Consider the following 23,088-nt stretch of genomic DNA (forward strand, 5'->3'; position numbering starts at 1 on the left):
AGTGACAGACAGTGAAATTGGCAACTCGAAATGAGTGAATTCCAGTCCTTTGGATAACAATTCAGTTTCACTGTTAGTGAACTGACAGGTATATTCACGTCTCCAGTATCACTTTGGGTTGGAAAGCAGACACACCCTCAGATTGTTGTTCCAGATTGGAATGCCAGGGGCCAGAGAGTGAAAGGCCATCTTGAAAAACGATTAACACCTCTCTCTCTCTCGCCCTCTCTCTCTCGCCCTCTCTCTCTCTCCCCCTCTCTCTCGCCCTCTCTCTCTCTACCCCTCTCTCTTGCCCTCTCTCTCTCTCCCCCTCTCTCTCCCCCTCTCTCTCCCCCTCTCTCTCCCCCTCTCTCTCCCCCTCTCTCCCCCTCTCTCTCCCCCTCTCTCTCCCCCTCTCTCTCCCCCTCTCTCTCCCCCTCTCTCTTGCCCTCTCTCTCCCCCTCTCTCTTGCCCTCTCTCTCTCCCCCTCTCTCTCGCCCTCTCTCTCTCTCTCCCCCTCTATCTTGCCCTCTCTCTCTCCCCCTCTCTCTCTCCCCCTCTCTCTCTCGCCCTCTCTCTCTCTCCCTCTTCTCTCTCCCTCCACCCTCTTCTCTCTCACTTTCCCTCTCACCCACTATTCTCGCATTCTCTCACACTCTCTCCTTTCTCTGACCTGCTTCTTTCTCACTCTCCCTCTTCCTCTCTAACAATCTCCCACTCTATGTCTGTGGCTGCCCCCGCCCATTTTCTCTATTTTTCTCCGCAATTCTCTCTTTCTGTCTCCACCTCTCTCTCTGTCTCTCTTCCAGGTGTCTCCAGTTCCGAAGTTTCTTTGGACCCGAAGATTCAGGCCATTCGGGGTAGAGCGGTCACACTGCCATGTCGCTTTCTGGGGGAGGGACAAGTGACACAGGTGACCTGGGACAAGATGACGGATATGGGGCCGGAGATGGTGGCCATCCGAAGCCAGGACCATGGCATCCGCACTCACAACTTCTATGGGACACGGGCGCACTTCCAGGTCACGACCTCCGACCCCGACGCCTCGCTGGTCATCGAGGATGTGATATCCACCGACGGCGGGCATTTCCGCTGCACCATTGCCACATTCCCATCGGGCAACTTCGAAAAAGAGACCTTGCTGACCGTCCTGGGTATGCATCACTGTCGCGCACTTCCGCTGTTTGGGCTCAATTCGAATACAATCCTCATTCCACTGCTTTAAAATGCAATATCGTTCCACCCAATTCAAACACAAACATTGTTCCACTGTGTTCCTGTATAAACACTGACCCACCCAATTCAAACACAAACATTGTTCCACTGTGTTCCTGTATAAACACTGACCCACTCAATTCAAACACAAACATTGTTCCACTGTGTTCCTGTATAAGCACTGACCCACTCAATTCAAACACAAACATTGTTCCACTGTGTTCCTGTATAAGCACTGACCCACTCAATTCAAACACAAACATTGTTCCACTGTGTTCCTGTATAAACACTGACCCACTCAATTCAAACACAAACATTGTCCCAGTGGGTTCCTGTATAAAAACTGACCCACTCCATTCAAACACAAACATTGTTCCACTGTGTTCCTGTATAAACACTGACCCACTCAATTCAAACACAAACATTGTGTCTGTGTGTTCCTGTAGAAACACTCACCCACCCAATTCAAACACAAACATTGTTCCACTGTGTTCCTGTATAAACACTGACCCACCCAATTCAAACACAAACATTGTTCCACTGTGTTCCTGTATAAACACTGACCCACTCAATTCAAACACAAACATTGTTCCACTGTGTTCCTGTATAAACACTGACCCACTCAATTCAAACACAAACATTGTTCCACTGTGTTCCTGTAGAAACACTCACCCACCCAATTCAAACACAAACATTGTTCCACTGTGTTCCTGTATAAACACTGACCCACCCAATTCAAACACAAACATTGTTCCACTGTGTTCCTGTATAAACACTGACCCACTCAATTCAAACACAAACATTGTTCCACTGTGTTCCTGTATAAACACTGACCCACCCAATTCAAACACAAACATTGTTCCACTGTGTTCCTGTATAAACACTGACCCACCCAATTCAAACACAAACATTGTTCCAGTGTGTTCCTGTATAAACACTGACCCACCCAATTCAAGCACAAACATTGTTCCACTGTGTTCCTGTATAAACTCTGACCCACCCAATTCAAACACAAACATTGTCCCAGTGGGTTCCTGTAGAAACACTCACCCACTCAGTTCAAACACAATCATCACCCAAGCCGTCCTGCTTCCTTTGATAAAGCTATCTAGTGAGACCCACTCTCCTCCTCATTCCATCCCATATTGCTGGAGAAAATATTTAACCAACTGCCCCTTTGAATGTTACTCTTAAATCTGGTTGCATCAGCCTTCCAGGTAATGCATTCCAAATCACAGGAATGTTTTGTGCCAGGATGTTTACTTTCATGTTGGCATGTACACAGGAGCACAATACAAACAGTTTTGAGATGAAAATGTCAAATCTTTTAATACCGTTCGCAAAACAACAGTACTATACAATGAGATAAAATGTCCACAGCCTCAGGTGAACTCCCAACCACCAGAGGGCGATAAGTATAGCATGTGACATCTTTCTCTCTCTCACCTGGACGTCACCTATCCACCTTGTGCTGATTATCGCATGAAACCCCACGCCCCCTAAAAAAAAGATGATTACATACAGACAACATTGTCACACGGTGTGGAGGGGTGCAGGGAAGGAGGATGCATTCCTTGTGAACCTGGTCCTGGGTCTGGCCAAATTCACCAACCTCAACCTTTAAAAGTGAGATGAGGAATTTCTTCAGCCACAGAGTGGTGAATCTGTGAAACTCTTTGCCGCAGAAAGCTGTGGAGGCCGGGTCATTGAGTGTCTTTAAGACAGAGATAGATAGGTTCTTGATTAATAAAGGGATCAGGGGTTATGGGGAAAACGCAGGAGAATGGGGATGAGAAAAATATCAGCCATGATTGAATGGCGGAGCAGACTCGATGGGCCGAGTGGCCTAATTCTGCTCCTATGTCTTATGGTCTTACCATCAACAGTCCAGACAAAGCGGGCAATCGGGGAAGGGTTCAGGAGTCATCCAGCCTGACTGGCTGCCCCTCTACCATGTCTGTATGTGCAGCTGGGTGTCCCTGGAGTGGGAGCATGTGATGTCCACTGGCACTGTGGAGCTTTCCGTGTGGGTGGACACCCGGGGACTAGGTGTTTTATAGATGCCTCTTGTCACATCTTGGTTTGATTTTTTTTGTTAAGCTTCCTTCAGTTTGTTTTTGCTTATTGCAGTTTCCCTTCAAGATGGCTAACTCTTGTTATTTTAGCTGGTTTAATTTAGTTTGGTCGACTTTTGCCAGAAAGGTCTGAACCGCATCCTCTACAGAACCAGCAAAGGTGCAGAAAGAGGCCATTCAGCCCATTGGGTCTGTACCCACCAGGGAAGAGATAAAATAATCTAGCCACTAATTTTAATCCAGCACCTTCTCCGTAGCCTCGCAGGTCACAACGCTTAAGGTGCAGATCCAGGTACCTTCAAAGTGAGTTGAGTTTCAGTCATCAAACCAGGCAGTGAATTCGAGACCCCAGCACCCTCTGGGTGAAGGGATTTTTCCTCATGTCTCCTCTAATCCTTCCACCAATCACTTTAAATCCATGCCCCCTGGTAATTGCCCTCTCAGCCAAGGGAAACAAGTCTTTCCTGCCTTCCCTGTCTACTTTATTCTGTCATAGTAAGAAGTCTCACAATACCAGGTTTATTTGGAATCACGAGCTTTTGGAGCGCTGCTCCTTCCTCAGTGATGAAGGAGCGGTGCTCCGAAAGCTCGTGATTCCAAATAAACCTGTTGGACTTTAACCTGGTATTGTGAGACTTCTTACTGTGCCCACCCCAGTCCAACACCGGCACCTCCACCTCCACCATATTCTTTCATCAGATATGGGTGTCACTGGCTGAAATCCGTCTCTAATTGCCCCTGAGTTGCTTGCTAGGCCGTTTCAGAAGGGGCTGCGAAGGGTCAACCACCTTGGAGTCAAATGTAGGCCAGACCAGGTAAGGACGACAGATTTCCTTCCCTAAGGGACATTATTGAACCAGATGGGCTTTTATGATGATTAGAGTTCTAATTCCAGATTTTCAGAATTATAGAATTCCTACAGTACAGAAGAAGGCCATTCGGCCAATTGAGTCTGCACTGACAACAATCCCACCAAGGCCCTATTCCTGTAACGCCACGTATTTACCCTCCTAAGTCCCCTGACACTAAGGGGCAATTTAGCATGGCCAATCAACCTAACCCGCATATCTTTGGACTGTGGGAGGAAAGCAGAGCACCCGGAGGAAACCCACGCAGACACGGGGAGAACATGCAGACTCCACACAGTCACCCAAGGCTGGAATTGAACCCGGTTCCCTGGCACTTGAGGCAACAGCATTAACCACTGTGCCACCCTCAATGGAGTGGTTGAGCCAATGTCCGGCTTAAGCGAAGGCTGTGGCTGAGTGCTGTGCCCAACATCGGTGGGTGCTGTGGCAAGCTAAAAGTCCACCCGCCCCAGGCACGCACGCATGCGTGCACGCACGCATGCACACACGCACGCACGCACGCATGCCCCACGCACGCCCCATGCACGCACGCAGGCACGCACGCAGGAAGGCACGCACACAGGCACGCACACACGCACATACAGACCCCCAGCTGACTCCTTCATGAGAAATGATGGTCTGAAGTCGCCACTCAAGAAAGATGTGGACGTTTTAGAGAAAGTACAGCAGAGGTTTACCAGGATGTTGCCTGGTCTGGAGGATATTAGCTAAAAGGAGAGGTTTGTCCTCACTGGAATGACGGAGGTTGAGGGGTGACCTGATAGAGGTTTACAAGATTATGAGTGGTGTGAATCGAGTGGATAGTCAGATGTTCTTTCCTAGGGTAAAAAAGTCACGTGCTAGGGGACATAGGTTTAAGGTGCGTGGGGAAAAGTTTAGAGGAGATGTGCGAGGTAAGTTTTTTACATAGAACATTACAGCGCAGTACAGGCCCTTCGGCCCTCGATGTTGCGCTGACCTGTGAAACCAATCTAAAGCCCATCTAATCTACTCTTCCAATATCATCCATATGTTTATCCAATGACCCTTTAAATGCCCTTAATGTTGACGAGTCCACTACTGTTGCAGGCAGGGCATTCCACACCCTTACTACTCTCTGAGTAAAGAATCTACCTCTGACATCTGTCCTATATCTATCACCCCTCAATTTAAAGCTATGTCCCCTCGTGCCAGCTATCACCATCCGAGGAAAAAGGCTCTCACTATCCACCCTATCTAATCCTCTGATCATCTTGTATGCCTCTATTAAGTCACCTCTTAACCTTCTTCTCTCTAACGAAAACAGCCTCAAGTCACTCAGCCTTTCCTCATAAGACCTTCCCACCATACCAGGCAACATCCTGGTAAATCTCCTCTGCACCCTTTCCAATGCTTCCACATCCTTCCTATAATACGGCGACCAGAACTGTACGCAATACTCCAAGTGCGGCCACACCAGAGTTTTGTACAGCTGCAACATGACATCATGGATCCGAAACTCAATCCCTCTACCAATAAAAGCTAACACACCGTACGCCTTCTTAACAACCCTATCAACCTGGGTGCCAACTTTCAGGGATCTATGCACATGGACACCGAGATCTCTCTGCTCATCCACACTACCAAGTATCTTACCATTAGCCCAGTACCCTGTATTCCTGTTACTCCTTCCAAAGTGAATCACCTCACACTTTTCCGCATTAAACTCCATTTGCCACCTCTCAGCCCAGCTCTGCAGCTTATCTATGTCCCTCTGTAAGTTGCAACATCCTTCCGCACTGTCCACAACTCCACCGACTTTAGTGTCATCTGCAAATTTACTAATCCATCCCTCCACGCCCTCATCCAGGTCATTAATAAAAATGACAAACAGCAGTGGCCCCAAATCAGATCCTTGCGGTACACCACTAGTAACTGAACTCCAGGATGAACATTTCCCATCAACCACCACCCTCTGTCTTCTTACAGCTAGCCAATTCCTGATCCAAACCACTAAATCACCCTCAATCCCATGTGTCCGTATTTTCTGCAATAGCTTACCGTGGGGAACCTTATCAAACGCTTTACTGAAATCCATATACACCACATCAACTGCTTTACCCTCATCCACCTCTTTGGTCACCTTCTCAAAGAACTCAATAAGGTTTGTGAGGCACAACCTATCCTTCACAAAACCGTGTTGACTATCCCTAATCAAATTATTCCTTTCTAGTTGATTATAAATCCTATCTCTTATAATCCTTTCCAAAACTTTGCCCACAACAGAAGTAAGGCTCACCGGTCTATAATTACCAGGGTTGTCCCTACTCCCCTTCTTGAACAAGGGGACAACATTTGCTATCCTCCAGGGTCTTCTGGCTCTATTCCTGTCGACAATGATGACATAAAGATCAAAGCCAAAGGCTCTGCAATCTCCTCCCTAGCTTCCCAGAGAATCCCAGGATAAATCCCATCCGGCCCAGGGGACTTATCTATTTTCACACTTTCCAGAATTGCTAACACCTCTTTATGAACCTCAATCCCGTCTAGTCCAATAGCCTGTATCTCAGTATTCTCTTCGACAACACTGTCCCTCTCCAGTGTGAATACTGACGAAAAATATTCATTTAGCGCCTCTCCTATCTCTTCGGACTCCACACACAACTTCCCACGGCTGTCCTTGACTGGCCCTAGTCTTACCCTTTACTCCTGACATACCTATAGAAAGCTTTAGGGTTTTCCTTGATCTTACCTGCCAAAGACTTCTCATGTCCCCTCCTGGCTTTTCTTAGCTCTCTCTTCAGGTCCTTCCTGGCTAACTTGTAACTCTCAAGCGCCCTAACTGAGCCTTCACGTCTCAAAGGGTGGTGAATGTCTGGAACGCACTGCCTGGGGGAGGTGGTGGGAGCAGGTACGATAGCAGCATTTAAGGGGCAATTAGACAAATACATGAATAGGATGGGAATGGAAGGATACGGACTCTGTAAGTGCACACGGTTTTAGTTTAGACAGGCACCGTGATCGACGCAGGCTTGGAGACCAAAGGGCCTGTTCCTGTGCTGTACTGTTCTTTGTTCTTTTGTTGTTTGAAGTATTCCACAGTCAACTTCACCTCTTGAGGGCCGGCCTCCCACTGTTGTAGTCCCCAAGTAGTGTGGACTAAACAGATAATCGCTATCCGAGCACAAGTGCCAAATAAAGTCACCAATTTGCTTCAACGCTGCCACCATGCCAGTTTACATCAGATTGGCACCTGTGCAAGATCACAATACAAGCCGTGTCGAGATGAAAGCCCCAAACTTTAATGCAGCCGCTAAAACTACAGGGACAAGATATCCGGGCCCAGGAGGGAATACCGGATACCCAGTCACTAGATGACCTGTATATTGCTGTGTAAAAGTTGTCCTCAGTGCCAATCTTCATTTGTTTGCCACTTAATTTAAATCCACTGGTTACTAACGCTCCCCACCACCAGAAACAATTTCTACACAGTGATTTTGAACGCTATTAAACTAAGGAAAAATCCCAACTTCTCCAGTCTCTACGCACTAACCGAGGTCCATCGCTCCCTCCCCATTACAAGTTCTACCACTGACAATGTTGTGTCTCATTCTTTTGCTCAATATGTCCTCTTGTGTCTCACTCTCCCTCCCTTGCCCTCCTTGTTTCTCTTCTTCCCTCTCTCAATTCACCCTCTCATCCTGCTCCCTCACTCCATTTTTCCTTTCCCCTTCCCCTCCTTCACTCCATCTCTACCTCCACCTCTCCCCATTGATCTCTCATCTATTCCCTTCTTCCATCTCCCTGGCTTTATCTCTCTCCACCTCTCTCCAAATCTCCCCCTCATTCTCACCATCCCTCTCTCTCTCTCTCCATTCAATCCCTCCCTTTCTCTCCTCTCCCTCACTTTTGACTGCTGCCTTCCACTCTCCCCCCTTTCTCCTCTCTCCCTCCTTGCTCCCCTTCTCTCTCTCTTCTCTCCCTCTCTCTCCACTCTTCTTATTTGTTTTCTCTCTCACACTATCTCTCCATCTTTCCCACCAACCTCTGGCCCTTTTGTACCTCTCCATATCTGTCCATCCCTCTCTCCCATGTTCCTTCCTGTCTCTCTCCCTCCTCCTTACCTAACCTCCATCTCCCGCCTTTCTTTCTTCTCCCATCCGTCTCTCTTCACCCCTCGCTTCTCTCTCCACCTCTCACACCCATGCGCTTCCTCTCTATTTCCCTCTCCCTCCTTCACTCCTTTCTGCCACCCTCTTCTCTCCTCCCCCTCCCTCCTTCACTCCTCTCTCCCCTTCCCTTGCTCCCATCATCTCCCTTCCTCTGAACAGTGCCCCCGGAGGTCTCCATCGTGCCTGGTTCCCGGGCCTTGCTGGAGGGTGACAGACGAGCATTAGCTGCCACCTGCATTGCCAAGGGTAGCCTTCCGCCAGCGACAGTCAGCTGGGAACACGATGTGCCTGGAGAACAGGAGGAGGACATCATCAGGAATGCGGATGGAACATCGACCATCAGCAGCAACTTCTACCTGGACCCAGTCAGGGAGATGGAGGGTCACAAACTCTCGTGTCTGGTCAGTCATTCCACATTCCCAAAGCCAGCCCGCATTGATCTTCAACTGAGTGTACACTGTGAGTATAACAGAGCACACTGTCGTGGGAGCTTGACTCTGTATCTAACCCCGTGCTGTTCCTGTCCTGGGAGTGTTTGATGGGGACAGTGTAGAGGGAGCTTTACTCTGTATCTACCCCGTGCTGTACCTGCCCTGGGAGTGTTTGATGGGGACAGTGTAGAGGGAGGTTTACTCTGTATCTAACCCTGTGCTGTACCTGTCCTGGGAATGTTTGATGGGGACAGTGTAGAGGGAGGTTTACTCTGTATCTAACCCTGTGCTGTACCTGTCCTGGGAATGCTTGATGGGGACAGTGTAGAGGGAGCTTTACTCTGTATCTAACCCCGTGCTGTACCTGTCCTGGGAGTGTTTGATGGGGACAGTGTAGAGGGAGCTTTACTCTGTATCTAACCCCGTGCTGTACCTGTCCTGGGAATGCTTGATGGGGACAGTGTAGAGGGAGCTTTACTCTGTATCTAACCCCATGCTGTACCTGTCCTGGGAATGCTTGATGGGGACAGTGTAGAGGGAGCTTTACTCTGTATCTAACCCCGTGCTGTACCTGTCCTGGGAGTGTTTGATGGGGACAGTGTAGAGGGAGCTTTACTCTGTATCTAACCCCGTGCTGTACCTGTCCTGGGAGTGTTTGATGGGGACAGTGTAGTGGGACCTTTTCTCTGTATCTAACCCCGTGCTGTCCCTGTCCTGGGAGTGTTTGATGGGGACAGTGTAGAGGGAGCTTTACTCTGTATCTAACCCCGTGCTGTACCTGTCCTGGGAATGCTTGATGGGGACAGTGTAGAGGGAGCTTTACTCTGTATCTAACCCCGTGCTGTACCTGTCCTGGGAGTGTTTGATGGGGACAGTGTGGAGGAAGATTTACCCTCTATCTAACCCCGTGCTGTACCTGTCCTGGGAATGCTTGATGGGGACAGTGTGGAGGAAGATTTACTCTGTATCTAATATAATTGGGGTGTGGTGGGGGGGAGGGTGGGGGGGAGCGTGGGTATAAGTGTTGAGATACGTCCACACTATTATTTCATGATGTGACAAATCTCCAAACTTTCCTTCCCCAAGATGTTCCAGAAGTCACGATCCACAAATCCTCCAAGGATTGGTATGTGGGCATGGAAAAGGTTGAACTTACCTGTGAGGAAAATGGGAATCCTCCAGCCAATGGCTTTGTTTGGAAAAGGTGATTATGCTTTGGCATTGTGCACCGTGGGAGTGAATGGGAAGGGGTTTGGGTCCATTGGCATTGTGCACCGTGGGAGTGAATGGGAAGGGGTTTGGGTCCATTGGCATTGTGCACCGTGGGAGTGAATGGGAAAGGTTTGGGTTCATTGGGATTGTGTGCAGTGGGAATGAATGGGAAAGGTTTGGGTCCATTGGGATTGTGCACAGTGGGAGTGAATGGGAAGAGGTTTGGGTCCATTGGGATTGTGCACCGTGGGAGTGAATGGGAAAGGTTTGGGTCCATTGGGATTGTGTACAGTGGGAGTGAATGGGAAGGGGTTTGGGTCCATTGGGATTGTGTACAGTGGGAGTGAATGAGAAGAGGTTTGGGTCCATTGGGATTGTGCACCGTGGGAGTGAATGGGAAAGGTTTGGGTTCATTGGGATTGTGTACAGTGGGAGTGAATGGGAAGAGGTTTGGGTCCATTGGGATTGTGTACAGTGGGAGTGAATGGGAAGGGGTTTGGGTTCATTGGGATTGTGTACAGTGGGAGTGAATGGGAAGAGGTTTGGGTCCATTGGGATTGTGTACAGTGGGAGTGAATGGGAAGGGGTTTGGGTTCATTGGGATTGTGTACAGTGGGAGTGAATGGGAAGGGGTTTGGGTCCATTGGGATTGTGCACCGTGGGAGTGAATGGGAAGGGGTTTGGGTCCATTGGGATTGTGTACAGTGGGAATGAATGGGAAGGGGTTTGTTTCCATTGGGATTTTGTTCGGCGGGAGTCAATGGGAAGGGGTTTGGGTCCATTGGGATTGTGTGCAGTGAGAGTGAATGGGAAGGGGTTTGGGTCCTTTGGGATTGTGTACAGTGGGAGTGAATGGGAAGGGTTTGAGTCCATTGGGAATTTGTCCCGTGGGAGTGAATGGGAAGGGGTTTGGGCCCATTGGGATTGTGTGCAGTGGGAGTGGATGGGAAGGGGTTTGGGTCCATTGGGATTGTGTATAGTGGAAGTGAATGGGAAAGGTTTGGGTCCATTGGGATTGTGTACAGTGGGAGTGAATGGGAAGGGGTTTGGGTCCATTGGGATTGTGTACAGTGGGAGTGAATGGGAAGGGGTTTGGGTTCATTGGGATTGTGTACAGTGGGAGTGAATGGGAAGGGGTTTGGGTCCATTGGGATTGTGTACAGTGGGAGTGAATGGGAAGGGGTTTGGGTTCATTGGGATTGTGTGCAGTGAGAGTGAATGGGAAGGGGTTTGGGTCCTTTGGGATTGTGTACAGTGGGAGTGAATGGGAAGGGTTTGAGTCCATTGGGAATTTGTCCCGTGGGAGTGAATGGGAAGGGGTTTGGGCCCATTGGGATTGTGTGCAGTGGGAGTGGATGGGAAGGGGTTTGGGTCCATTGGGATTGTGTATAGTGGAAGTGAATGGGAAAGGTTTGGGTCCATTGGGATTGTGTACAGTGGGAGTGAATGGGAAGGGGTTTGGGTCCATTGGGATTGTGTACAATGGGAGTGAATGGGAAGGGGTTTGGGTTCATTGGGATTGTGTACAGTGGGAGTGAATGGGAAGGGGTTTGGGTCCATTGGGATTGTGTACAGTGGGAGTGAATGGGAAGGGGTTTGGGTTCATTGGGATTGTGTACAGTGGGAGTGAATGGGAAGGGGTTTGGGTCCATTGGGATTGTGTACAGTGGGAGTGAATGGGAAGGTGTTTGTTTCCATTGGGATTTTGTTCGGCGGGAGTCAATGGGAAGGGGTTTAGGTCCATTGGGATTGTGTGCAGTGAGAGTGAATGGGAAGGGTTTGAGTCCATTGGGAATTTGTCCCGTGGGAGTGAATGGGAAGGGGTTTGGGCCCATTGGGATTGTGTGCAGTGGGAGTGGATGGGAAGGGGTTTGGGTCCATTGGGATTGTGTATAGTGGAAGTGAATGGGAAAGGTTTGGGTCCATTGGGATTGTGTCCAGTGGGAGTGAATGGGAAGGGGTTTGGGTCCATTGGGATTGTGTACAGTTGGAGTGAATGGGGAGGGATTTTGTTCCATTGGGATTGTGTACAGTGGGAGTGAATGGGAAGGAGTTTGGGTCCATAGGGATTATGTACAGTGGAAGTGAATAGGAAAGAGTTTGGGTTCATTGGGATTTTGTACGGTGGGAATGAATGGAAAGGGATTTGGGTCCACTGGGATTGTGTACAGTGGGAATGAATGGGAAGAGATTTGGTTCCATTGGGATTGCGAATGGTGGGAGTGAATGCGAAGGGATTTCGGTCCACTGGGATTGTGTACAGTGGGAGTGAATGGGAAGAGATTTGGGCCCATTGGGATTGTGTACAGTGGGAGTGAATGGGAAGAGATTTGGTTCCATTGGGATTGTGAATAGTGGGAGTGAATGAGGAGTTCACGGTTGGAAAGCTGTGTAATTATTTACATTTCTGCTCCCTTGGTAATGCCAATTAGAATGGAAGGTTCATTACCCAACAACAGCCTAACCCTGGGGAACAAACTGATGTTTCGTGGCCCACTTTCCATCGAAGATGCTGGAACCTATGTTTGTGAAGCCACCAATACGATTGGGGGCAGAACTGGACAAACTGACATCAAAATAGCTGGTGAGTTCCAATACTAGAGCCCTGCAAATCCATCAGAGACCAACTATCATTTACCATTTAATTTGTCCTAGGAGTGTTTGATGGGGACAGTGTAGAGGGAGCTTTACTCTGTATCTAACCCCGTGCTGTACCTGTCCTGGGAGTGTTTGATGGGGACAGTGTAGAGGGAGCTTTACTCTGTATCTAACCCCGTGCTGTACCTGTCCTGGGAGTGTTTGATGGGGACAGTGTAGAGGGAGCTTTACTCTCTATCTATCCCCCTGCTGTACCTGTCCTGGGAGTGTTTGATGGGGACAGTGTAGAGGGAGATTTACTCTGTATCAAACCCCGTGCTGTACCTGTCCTGGGAGTGTTTGATAGGCATGATGTGGAGGCTGGCGTTGGACTGGGGTAAACACAGTAAGATGTCTCACAACACCAGGCTAAAGACTCGCATTCCAACCATTACCTTGTAAATTGAGTTTGTGTCTATATGTGCCCTGTTTGTGAACACAACTCCCACTCACCTGATGAAGGGGCAGTGCTCCGAAAGCTTGTGGCTTGTGCTACCAAATAAACCTGTTGGACTTTAACCTGGTGTTGTGAGACTTCGTACTGTGTTTGATGGGAACAGTGTAGAGGGAGCTTTACTCTGTATCTAACCCCGTGCTGTACCTGTCCTGGGAGTGTTTTGATGAGGACAGTGTAGAGGGAGCTTTACTCTGTATCTAACCCCGTGCTGTACCTGTCCTGGGAGTGTTTGATGTGGACAGTGTAGAGGGAGCTTTACTCTGTATCTAACCCCATGCTGTACCTGTCCTGGGAGTGTTTGATGGGGACAGTGTAGAAGAACCTTACTCAGTATCCCTGTGCTGTCACTATTTATGATTCTCTCTCTTTCTTTCTATTCCCCAGATACCAAGGAGGGCAATGTGAGCATGCTCTCCATGGCATTCATAGCCATTGGTGCGGTGGGACTGATTTTGCTCATCACTCTGGTAGTGGCCGTTGTTGCTGTGAACCGTTACCATAAAAAGAAGACTCAGGAGATGGTGTTCAAACTGTAAGCACCCATTTATTACCCAGCCTTCCGAACAGAAATGCCCCTTTCGAGCTGGTACAGGAAGAGACCTATCAGCCTCTCAGGCCTTTCTCACTTTCACTGGAAAGTCTGCTGCATGATATAAGGTACTAAAAGAGATGGCGGGAGAAATAGCAAATACACTCGTGGCAATTTCCAAAATTCACTGGACTCTGGGGTGATTCCCGCAGATTGGAAAACAGCAAATGTGACACCACTGTTTAAAAAAGGAGATAGACAAAAGGCGGGTAACTATAGGCCGGTTAGTTTAACTTCTGTAGTAGGGAAAATGCTTGAATCTATCATCAAGGAAGAAATAGTGAGACATCTGGACATAAATTGTCCCATTGGTAAGATGCAGCATGGATTCATGAAGGGCAGGTCATGTTTGACTAATTTGGTGGAATTCTTTGAGAACATTACATGTGCAGTGGACAATGGGGAACCTGTGGATGTGGTGCATCTGGATTTCCAGAAGGCATTTGACAAGGTGCCGCACCAAAGACTGCTACATAAGATAAAGGTGCAGGGTGTTACGGGTAATGTATTAGCATGGATAGAGGATTGGCTAACTAACAGAAAGCAAAGAGTGGGGGTAAATGGGTGTTTTTCTGGTTGGCGATCAGTGACTAGTGGTGTGCCTCAGGGATCAGTGTTGGGACCGCAATTGTTTACGATTTGCATAGATGATTTGGAGTTGGAGACCAAGTGTCGTGTGTCAAAATTCGCAGATGACACTAAGATGGTGGCAGAACAAAGTGTGCAGAGGATGCTGAAAGTCTGCAAAGGGATATCGATAGTCTAAGTGAGTGGGGCGAGGGTTTGGCAGATGGAGAAGAATGTTGGTAAATGTGAGGTCATCCATTTTGGTAGGAATAACAGCAAAATGGACTATTATTTAAATGGTAAAAAATTGCGGCACGCTGCTGTGCAGAGGGACCTGGGTGTCCTTGTGCAAGAATCTCAAGGAGTTGGTTTACAGGTGCAGCAGGTAATTAAGAATCATAGAAACCCTACAGTGCAGAAAGAGGCCATTTGGCCCATCAAGTCTGCACTGACCGCAATCCCACCCAGGCCCTACCCTCTTATCCCTACATATTTTACCCACTAATCCTCTAAGCTACGCATCTCAGGACACTTTTAGCATGGCCAATCAACCTAACCCGCACATCTTTGGACTGTGGGAGGAATCCAGAGCACCCGGAGGAAACCCACGCAGACACGGGGAGAATGTGCAAACTCCACACAGACAGTGACCCGAGCCGGGAATCGAACCCAGGTCCCTGGAGCTGTGAAGCAGCAGTGCTAACCACTGTGCTACCGTGCCGCCCTTAACCACTGCGCTACCGTGCCGCCCAGTAGACGGCAAATGGAATTTTGTCCTTCATTGCTAGAGGGATGGAGTTTAAAAACAGCGAGGTTATGTTGCAGCTGTATAAGGTGCTGATGAGGCCACACCTGGAGTACTGTGTACAGTTTTGGTCTCCTTACTTGAGAAAGGATATACTGGCACTGGAGGGAGTGCAGAGGAGATTCACTAGGTTGATTCCGGAGTTGAGAGGGTTGGTTTATGAGGAGAGACTGAGTAGACTGCGGCTATACTCATTGGAATTCAGAAGAATGAGAGGAGATCTTATAGAAACATATAAGATTATGAAGGGAATAGATAAGATAGAAGCAGGGAAGTTGTATCCACTGGCGGGTGAAATTAGAACTATGGGGCATAGCTTCAAAATAAGGGGAAGCAGATTTAGGACTGAATTGAGGAGGAACTTCTTCACACAAAGGGTTGTGAATCTGTGGAATTCTCTGCCCAGTGAAGCAGTTGAGGCTGCCTCATTGAATGTTTTTAAGGCAAGGATAGATACATTTTTGAACAGTAAAGGAATTAAGGGTTATGGTGAACGGACGGGTAAATAGACAGCACAAATGGGCGGCACGGTAGCGCAGTGGTTAAGGGCGGCACGGTAGCACAGTGGTTAGCACTGCTGCTTCACAGCTCCAGGGACCTGGGTTCGATTCCCGGCTTGGGTCACTGTCTGTGTGGAGTTTGCACATTCTCCTCGTGTCTGTGTGGGTTTCCTCCGGGTGCTCCGGTTTCCTCCCACAGTCCAAAGATGTGCGGGTTAGGTTGATTGGCCATGCTAAAATTGCCCCTTAGTGTCCTGAGATGCGTAGGTTAGAGGGATTAGCGGGTAAATATGTAGGGATAAGGGGGTAGGGCCTGGGTGGGATTGTGGTCGGTGCAGACTCAATGGGCCAAATGGCCTCTTTCTGCACTGTAGGGTTTCTATGATTCTATTCTAAGTGGAGCTGAGTCCACGAAAAGATCAGCCATGATCTTATTGAATGATGGAGCAGGCTTGAGGGGCCAGATGGCCTACTCCTGCTCCTAGTTCTTATGATATCTTCATTCCTCACCTCTGGGCTGTCATCCTCACTGTGCAATGTGTGGACAAACCATACAATGCTCGCTTTTATCGGGGAAGGGGTTTGGGTCCATTGGGATTGTGCACAGTGGGAGTGAATGGGAAGGGGTTTGGGTCCATTGGGATTGTGCACAGTGGGAGTGAATGGGAAGGGGTTTGGGTCCATTGGGATTGTGTACAGTGGGAGTGAATGGGAAGGGGTTTGGGTCCATTGGGATTGTGTACAGTGGGAGTGAATGGGAAGGGGTTTGGGTCCATTGGGATTGTGCACAGTGGGAGTGAATGGGAAGGGGTTTGGGTCCATTGGGATTGTGTACAGTGGGAGTGAATGGGAAGGGGTTTGGGTCCATTGGGATTGTGTACAGTGGGAGTGAATGAGAAGGGGTTTGGATCCATTGGGATTGTGTACAGTGGGAGTGAATGGGAAGGGGTTTGAATCCATTGGGATTGTGTATAGTGGGAGTGACTGGGAAGGGGTTTGGGTCCATTGGGATTGTGTACAGTGGGAGTGAATGGGAAGGGGATTGAGTCCATTAGGATTGTGCACAGTGGGAATGAATGGGAAGGGGTTTGGGTTCATTGGGATTGTGTACAGTGAGAGTGAGTGGGATGGGGATTGGGTCCATTAGGATTGTGCACAGTGGGAATGAATGGGAAGGGGTTTGGGTCCATTGGAATTGTGTACAGTGAGAGTGAGTGGGATGGGGATTGGGTCCATTTGGATTGTGTACAATAGGAGTGAATGGGAAGGGATTTGGGTCCATTGGGATTGTGTACAGTGGGAGTGAATGGGAAGGGGTTTGGGTCCATTGGGATTGTGTACAGTGGGAGCGAATGGGAAGGGGTTTTGTTGATTGGGATTGTGTACAGTGGGAATGAATGGGAAAGGGTTTGGGTCCATTGGGATTGTGTCCAATGCGTGTGAATGGGAAGGGATTTGGTTCAATTGGGATTGTGTACAGTGGGAGTGAATGGGAAGGGGTTTGGATCCATTGGGATTGTGTACAGTGGGAGTGGATGGGAAGGGGTTTGGGTCCATTGGGATTGTGTACAGTGGGAGTGAATGGGAAGGGGTTTGGGTCCATTGGGATTGTGTACAGTGGGAGTGAATGGGAAGGGGTTTGGGTCCATTGGGATTGTGTACAGTGGGAGTGAATGGGAAGGGGTTTGGGTCCATTGGGATTGTGTACAGTGGGAGTGAATGGGAAGGGGTTTGGGTCCATTGGGATTGTGTACAGTGGGAGTGAATGGGAAGGGGTTTGGGTCCATTGGGATTGTGTACAGTGGGAGTGAATGAGAAGGGGTTTGGGTCCATTGGGATTGTGTACAGTGGGAGTGAATGATTTGAATTGATTTGATTCATTATTGTCACGTGTTATTATACAGTGAAAAGTATTGTTTCTTGCGCACTATACAGACAAAGCATACTGTTAATAGAGAAGCCATGATGTGGAGATGCCGGTGTTAGACCGGGGTGGGCACAGTAAGAAGTTTCACAACACCGAGGCAAAGTCCAATTGGTTTATTTGGAATCACGAGCTTTCGGAGCGCTGCTCCTTCATCAGCTGAGGCTCCGAAAGCTCGTGATTCCAAATGAACCTGTTGGACTTTAACCTGGTGTTGTGAGACTTCTTGTTCTGGTCAGGAAGACGCTGACTCAATTGCATCATTCAAAAGGGAATGAGAGGAATGTTTAAAGGGTGATATGTTGCTGGAAGAACAGGGCGGGTGCAATTAATTGCAACATTTGTGCAAAGAGCATGCAGTGGGTTTGATGTCACGAATGGTCGCTGCCTGGTGTTGTGAAGTAGTGCCTTGGTACAAAGAATTTGCATTTGAGTTGGAAGCAGAGATCTTTCAAATGAATTGAATGGAGACATTAATGTGTTTGATCTGAGTAGACGGATGTTTACATTGGACTTGAGGAAGGAAATGTTTGTATTTGAAAAGAGTGGGAATGTTTGGCGACACGGTGGCACAGTGGTTAGCACTGCTGCCTCACAGTGGTTAGCACTGCTGCCTCACAGCGCCAGGGGCCCAGGTTCTTAACCCTTCTTGGGTCACTGTCTATGCAGAACCTGCGTGGGCTTCCTCCGGGTGCTCCGGTTTCCTCCCACAGTCCAAAGATGTGTGGGTTAGGTGGATTGGCCATGCTAAATTTCCCCTCAGTGTCAGGGGAGTAGCTAGGGTAAATGGGGTTATGGGGATAGGGCCTGTCTGGGATTGTGGGGAGTGTTTGTATCCGAATGGATTAATGGATGGAATGGGAAGTGGCTGTGGGAGATGTGATGTGCAGTTGATACTCAATCATAGACTCAGACTGGTGCCTGTTTCTTTTCCAGGGAGGAGATCTCCACCATGTCCCGACAGCCCTCTATCCGCAGGTGTAATTCCATGTCCGCCTCAGTAGATGCCAGGCTTCAAGACGGAGGCGGGAGTCGGGAGAACGATGTGAGTTGAAGAGCATTCGCGGCGGAAGAAGGGCTGCGCTAGGATTGGGGTGATGTGTGAGGGGTCATGGCAATGAGGGGAAGGAAGGATTTGTCTTTGCTCCCTGGAATTAGGCCCAAAGCCTTGGCCTCAATTTTGACGTCTCTCCCTTCTTCCGTTTCGTGCAGCTGGAGCAGGAGCCGATCCTCCAAGAGGCCCAGGTGACGGGCACACAGCAGCAACTCAGGAACAGCACCCGGGACCTGCAGTGCCCCAACGGAGAGATCACATTCCCTCCTCCAGCCTTTGGCAGCCATCGCTACAGCCTGAGGTCGACAACAAGTGAGAACCCCATGGTCCCGAATTACCAGTTTGGGAACTTTCGCTACAGCCTGAATAACAGCCTGCGGTACAGCGGGCGAGAGAGGCTGATGGGCCAAAGGATACTTCCACCTCCCATCCCACTGAGCAACCATAGAGACAACATGAGGGACATGACAGGGACTCCAGAAGAGGTAAGAAACCTGCTTGTCAGGGCCTGTGTGGGTTAGATACAGAGTAAAGCTCCCTCGACACTGTCCCCATCAAACACTCCCAGGACAGGTACAGCACGGGGTTAGATACAGAGTAAAGCTCCCTCTACACTGTCCCCATCAAACACTCCCAGGACAGGTACAGCACGGGGTTAGATACAGAGTAAATCACCCTCTACACTGTCCCCATCAAACACTCCCAGGACAGGGACAGCACGGGGTTAGATACAGAGTAAATCTCCCTCTACACTGTCCCCATCAAACACTCCCAGGACAGGTACAGCACGGGGTTAGATACAGAGTAAAGCACCCTCTACACTGTCCCCATCAAACACTCCCAGGACAGGTACAGCACGGGGTTAGATACAGAGTAAAGCACCCTCTACACTGTCCCCATCAAACACTCCCAGGACAGGGACAGCACGGGGTTAGATACAGAGTAAACCTCCCTCTACACTGTCCCCATCAAACACTCCCAGGACAGGTACAGCACGGGGTTAGATACAGAGTAAACCTCCCTCTACACTGTCCCCCATCAAACACTCCCAGGACAGGTACAGCACGGGGTTAGATACAGAGTAAATCTCCCTCTACACTGTCCCCATCAAACACTCCCAGGACAGGTACAAGACAGGGTTAGATACAGAGTAAAGCTCCCTCGACACTGTCCCCATCAAACACTCCCAGGACAGGTACAGCACGGGGTTAGATACAGAGTAAAGCTCCCTCTACACTGTCCCCCATCAAACACTCCCAGGCCAGGTACAGCACGGGGTTAGATACAGAGTAAACCTCCCTCTACACTGTCCCCATCAAACACTCCCAGGACAGGTACAGCACGGGGTTAGATACAGAGTAAACCTCCCTCTACACTGTCCCCCATCAAACACTCCCAGGACAGGTACAGCACGGGGTTAGATACAGAGTAAATCTCCCTCTACACTGACCCATCAAACACTCCCAGGACAGGTACAGCACGGGGTTAGATACAGAGTAAATCTCCCTCTACACTGTCCCCATCAAACACTCCCAGGACAGGTACAGCACGGGGTTAGATACAGAGTAAACCTCCCTCTACACTGTCCCCCATCAAACACTCCCAGGACAGGTACAGCACGGGGTTAGATACAGAGTAAATCTCCCTCTACACTGACCCATCAAACACTCCCAGGACAGGTACAGCACGGGGTTAGATACAGAGTAAATCTCCCTCTACTCTGTCCCCATCAAACACTCCCAGGACAGGAACAGCACCGGGTTAGATACAGAGTAAAGCTCCCTCTACACCGTCCCCATCAAACACTCCCAGAACAGGTACAGCACGGGATTAGATACAATTAATTTGAAAATATCCTCAACATTTGCATCAGGTTTGATTCTAATCGATGATTTGTTCTTTCTCTCTCTCTGTCTCTCTTTCACACTGTCTCTCCGTCTTATTTGCTGCCTCTTCCTCACTCTCTCTGCCCTTCCCTCTCCTCTGCCTATCTCATGTTCCACTCTGTCTCTCTCTTCCTGTCTTTTTCTCTCTGTTTGTTTGTACTGTTGCTCCCTTTATCTCTCTATCTCTCTCTCTTTTTCTCTTTTTGCCTTTATCTCTCTCTCTGTCTTTCTCTCTCTGTTTTTGTCTCTCTCTCTCTTGGTCTCTCTTGGTCTCTCTCTCTCTCTCTTTCCCTCTTTGTCTCTCTCTCTCTATATCTCTCTCCCTCCCTGTCTCACTCTCTATCTCTCTCTCCCCATCTCGCTCTCTCTCTCACTGTCTCTCTCCCTCGCTCTCCCTGTCTCTCTCTTTCTCTCTCTCTCTCTGTCTCTCTCTACTTGTCTGTCTTTCTCTCTGTCTCTCTTTCTCTCTGTCTGTCTCTCTCTCTCTCTGTGTGTGTCTCTCTCTCTCTGTCTCTCTCTCTCTCTGTCTCTCTGTCTCTCTCTCTGTCTCTCTCTCTGTCTCTCTCTCTGTCTCTCTCTCTCTCTGTCTCTCTCTCTGTCTCTCTCTCTGTCTCTCTCTCTCTGTCTCTCTCTCTCTCTCTGACTCTCTCTCTCTGACTCTCTCTCTCTGAGTCTCTCTCTCTGTCTCTCTCTCTCTCTGAGTCTCTCTCTCTGTCTCTCTGTCTCTCTCTCTGTCTCTCTCTCTGTCTCTCTCTCTGCCTCTCTCTGTCTCTCTCTCTGGCTCTCTCTCTCTCTCTGACTCTCTCTCTGACTCTCTCTCTCTGTCTCTCTCTCTGGCTCTCTCTCTGGCTCTCTCTCTCTGACTCTCTCTGTCTCTCTGTCTCTCTCTCTGTCTCTCTCTCTGACAGGTAGAGGTTCTCTCAAGCCAGAATCTGACCCCCTCGCCCTCGGTACCAGACTCTCAGACGGATGAAGATGAGGAGGTGATGGAGCAGCAGCAGTCGATCCAGGCTGCCATGGGTCACTTCTATCCACACAATGGAACTCTGCGTGCCAAACCTACTGGCAATGGAATCTACATCGCCAGGAGAGAGCACTGCGTCTGAATGTCCCATTGAGGAGTGGTGAATCCTGCCCTCTTATCCAGGATGTGTGCAGGATCGGGGAGCGGGACACACCCCATCTACACAGTACCTGTCGGGAGTGACTCAGTGACTCTTATCCCCTTCCCTCCTCTGTCCCATCGATGTGCTGTCCCTCAGCACCATCATCCCAAGGCGCTGCTTTAGTTTTCACATGTACACTGACCCTCCCCGGCTCCACCTCACCAACTCTCCCAACAACTGCCGCCATTACGAACCAACCAGTCCGGCATAAGCAGGAATCCCCCCCGGGTTAATATTGGGAAGGCCGAAGCCATTGTTTTCGATCCCCAATCCAAACTCCGCACCCTCCACCCACAGACTCCCTTACCCTCCATGTCAGGCTCCTGCTTCCTGGTGACGTTTCCTTGCGGAGCATGTGGCCGTCACTGGCTGGACCGAGCATTTATTGCCCATCCCTAATTGCCCCTTGAGAAGGTGGTGGTGATGCTGCTTTCTTGAATCGTCTGCAGTCCCTGCGGTGTAGGTACACCCACAGTGCTGTTAGGGAGAGAGTTCCAGGATTTTGACCCAGCGACAGTGAAGGAACGGTGATATATTTCCCTGTCAGGATGGTGAGTGACTTGGAGGGGAACCTCCAGGTGGTGGTGTTCCCAGGTATCTGCTGCTCTTGTCCTTCTCGACGGTAGTGGTCGTGGGTTTGGAAGGTGCTGCCTAAGGAACCTTGGTGAGTTGCTGCAGTGCATCTTGTAGATGGTACACACGGCTGCCACTGTGTGTCGGTGGTGGAGGGAGTGAATGTTTGTGAAAGGGGTAACAATCAAGTGGGGCTTGATTGTAAAAACAAATACTGCGGATGCTGGAATCTGAAACAGACAAGAATGGAAAATGCTGGAAAAACTCTGCAGGTCTGATAGCAGCTGTGGAGAGAGGGAAAATAGAGCCAATGTTACGAGTCTGGATGACTCTTTGTCAGAGCTGGCTGAGGGGCTTGATGGTGAACCTGGTTCCCCCGTCACTCACACTGCCAACCGTCGCTCCCAGCAACGTGATTTAAACCTCTCAACTCTTCTCAGCTTCCCTCAATGTCCTCTTCCCTCCCTATCTTTGTAACCTACTCCAGCCCCTACAACCCTCCCTATCTCTGTAACCTCCTGCAGTCCCTACAACCCTCCCTATCTCTGTAACCTCCTCCAGCCCCTACAACCCTCCCTAACTCTGTAATCTCCTCCAGCCCCTACAACCCTCCCTATCTCTGTAACCTCCTCCAGCCCCTACAACCCTCCCTATCTCTGTAACCTCCTCCAGCCCCTACAACCCTCCCTATCTCTGTAACCTCCTCCAGCCCCTACAACCCTCCCTATCTCTGTAACCTCCTCCAGCCCCTACAACCCTCCCTATCTCTGTAATCTCCGCCAGCCCCTACAACCCTCCCTATCTCTGTAATCTCCTCCAGCCTCTACAACCCTCCCTATCTCTGTAACCTCCTCCAGCCCCTACAACCCTCCCTATCTCTGTAACCTCCTCCAGCCCCTACAACCCTCCCTAACTCTGTAATCTCCTCCAGCCCCTACAACCCTCCCTATCTCTGTAACCTCCTCCAGCCCCTACAACCCTCCCTATCTCTGTAACCTCCTCCAGCCCCTACAACCCTC

The 23,088-nt window shown here is 49.4% G+C and overlaps 1 protein-coding gene across 1 annotated transcript; it reads left to right on the forward strand.

Moving 5' to 3' along the window:
* Window positions 1-698: 698 nt before the first annotated feature.
* On the forward strand, window positions 699-21,601 carry LOC144486462 (nectin-4-like). Its single transcript, XM_078204496.1, has 8 exons — window positions 699-1,133; window positions 8,428-8,727; window positions 9,786-9,903; window positions 12,344-12,495; window positions 13,390-13,537; window positions 18,327-18,435; window positions 18,603-18,929; window positions 21,239-21,601. The coding sequence occupies exons 1-8, from the start codon at window positions 701-703 to the stop codon at window positions 21,434-21,436; spliced, it is 1,785 nt and encodes a 594-aa protein (XP_078060622.1). The 5' UTR covers window positions 699-700; the 3' UTR covers window positions 21,437-21,601.
* Window positions 21,602-23,088: the final 1,487 nt, after the last annotated feature.

This window comes from Mustelus asterias, unplaced genomic scaffold (assembly GCF_964213995.1).
Source record: "Mustelus asterias unplaced genomic scaffold, sMusAst1.hap1.1 HAP1_SCAFFOLD_348, whole genome shotgun sequence".
In the NCBI taxonomy this organism is placed as follows: Eukaryota; Metazoa; Chordata; class Chondrichthyes; order Carcharhiniformes; family Triakidae; genus Mustelus; species Mustelus asterias.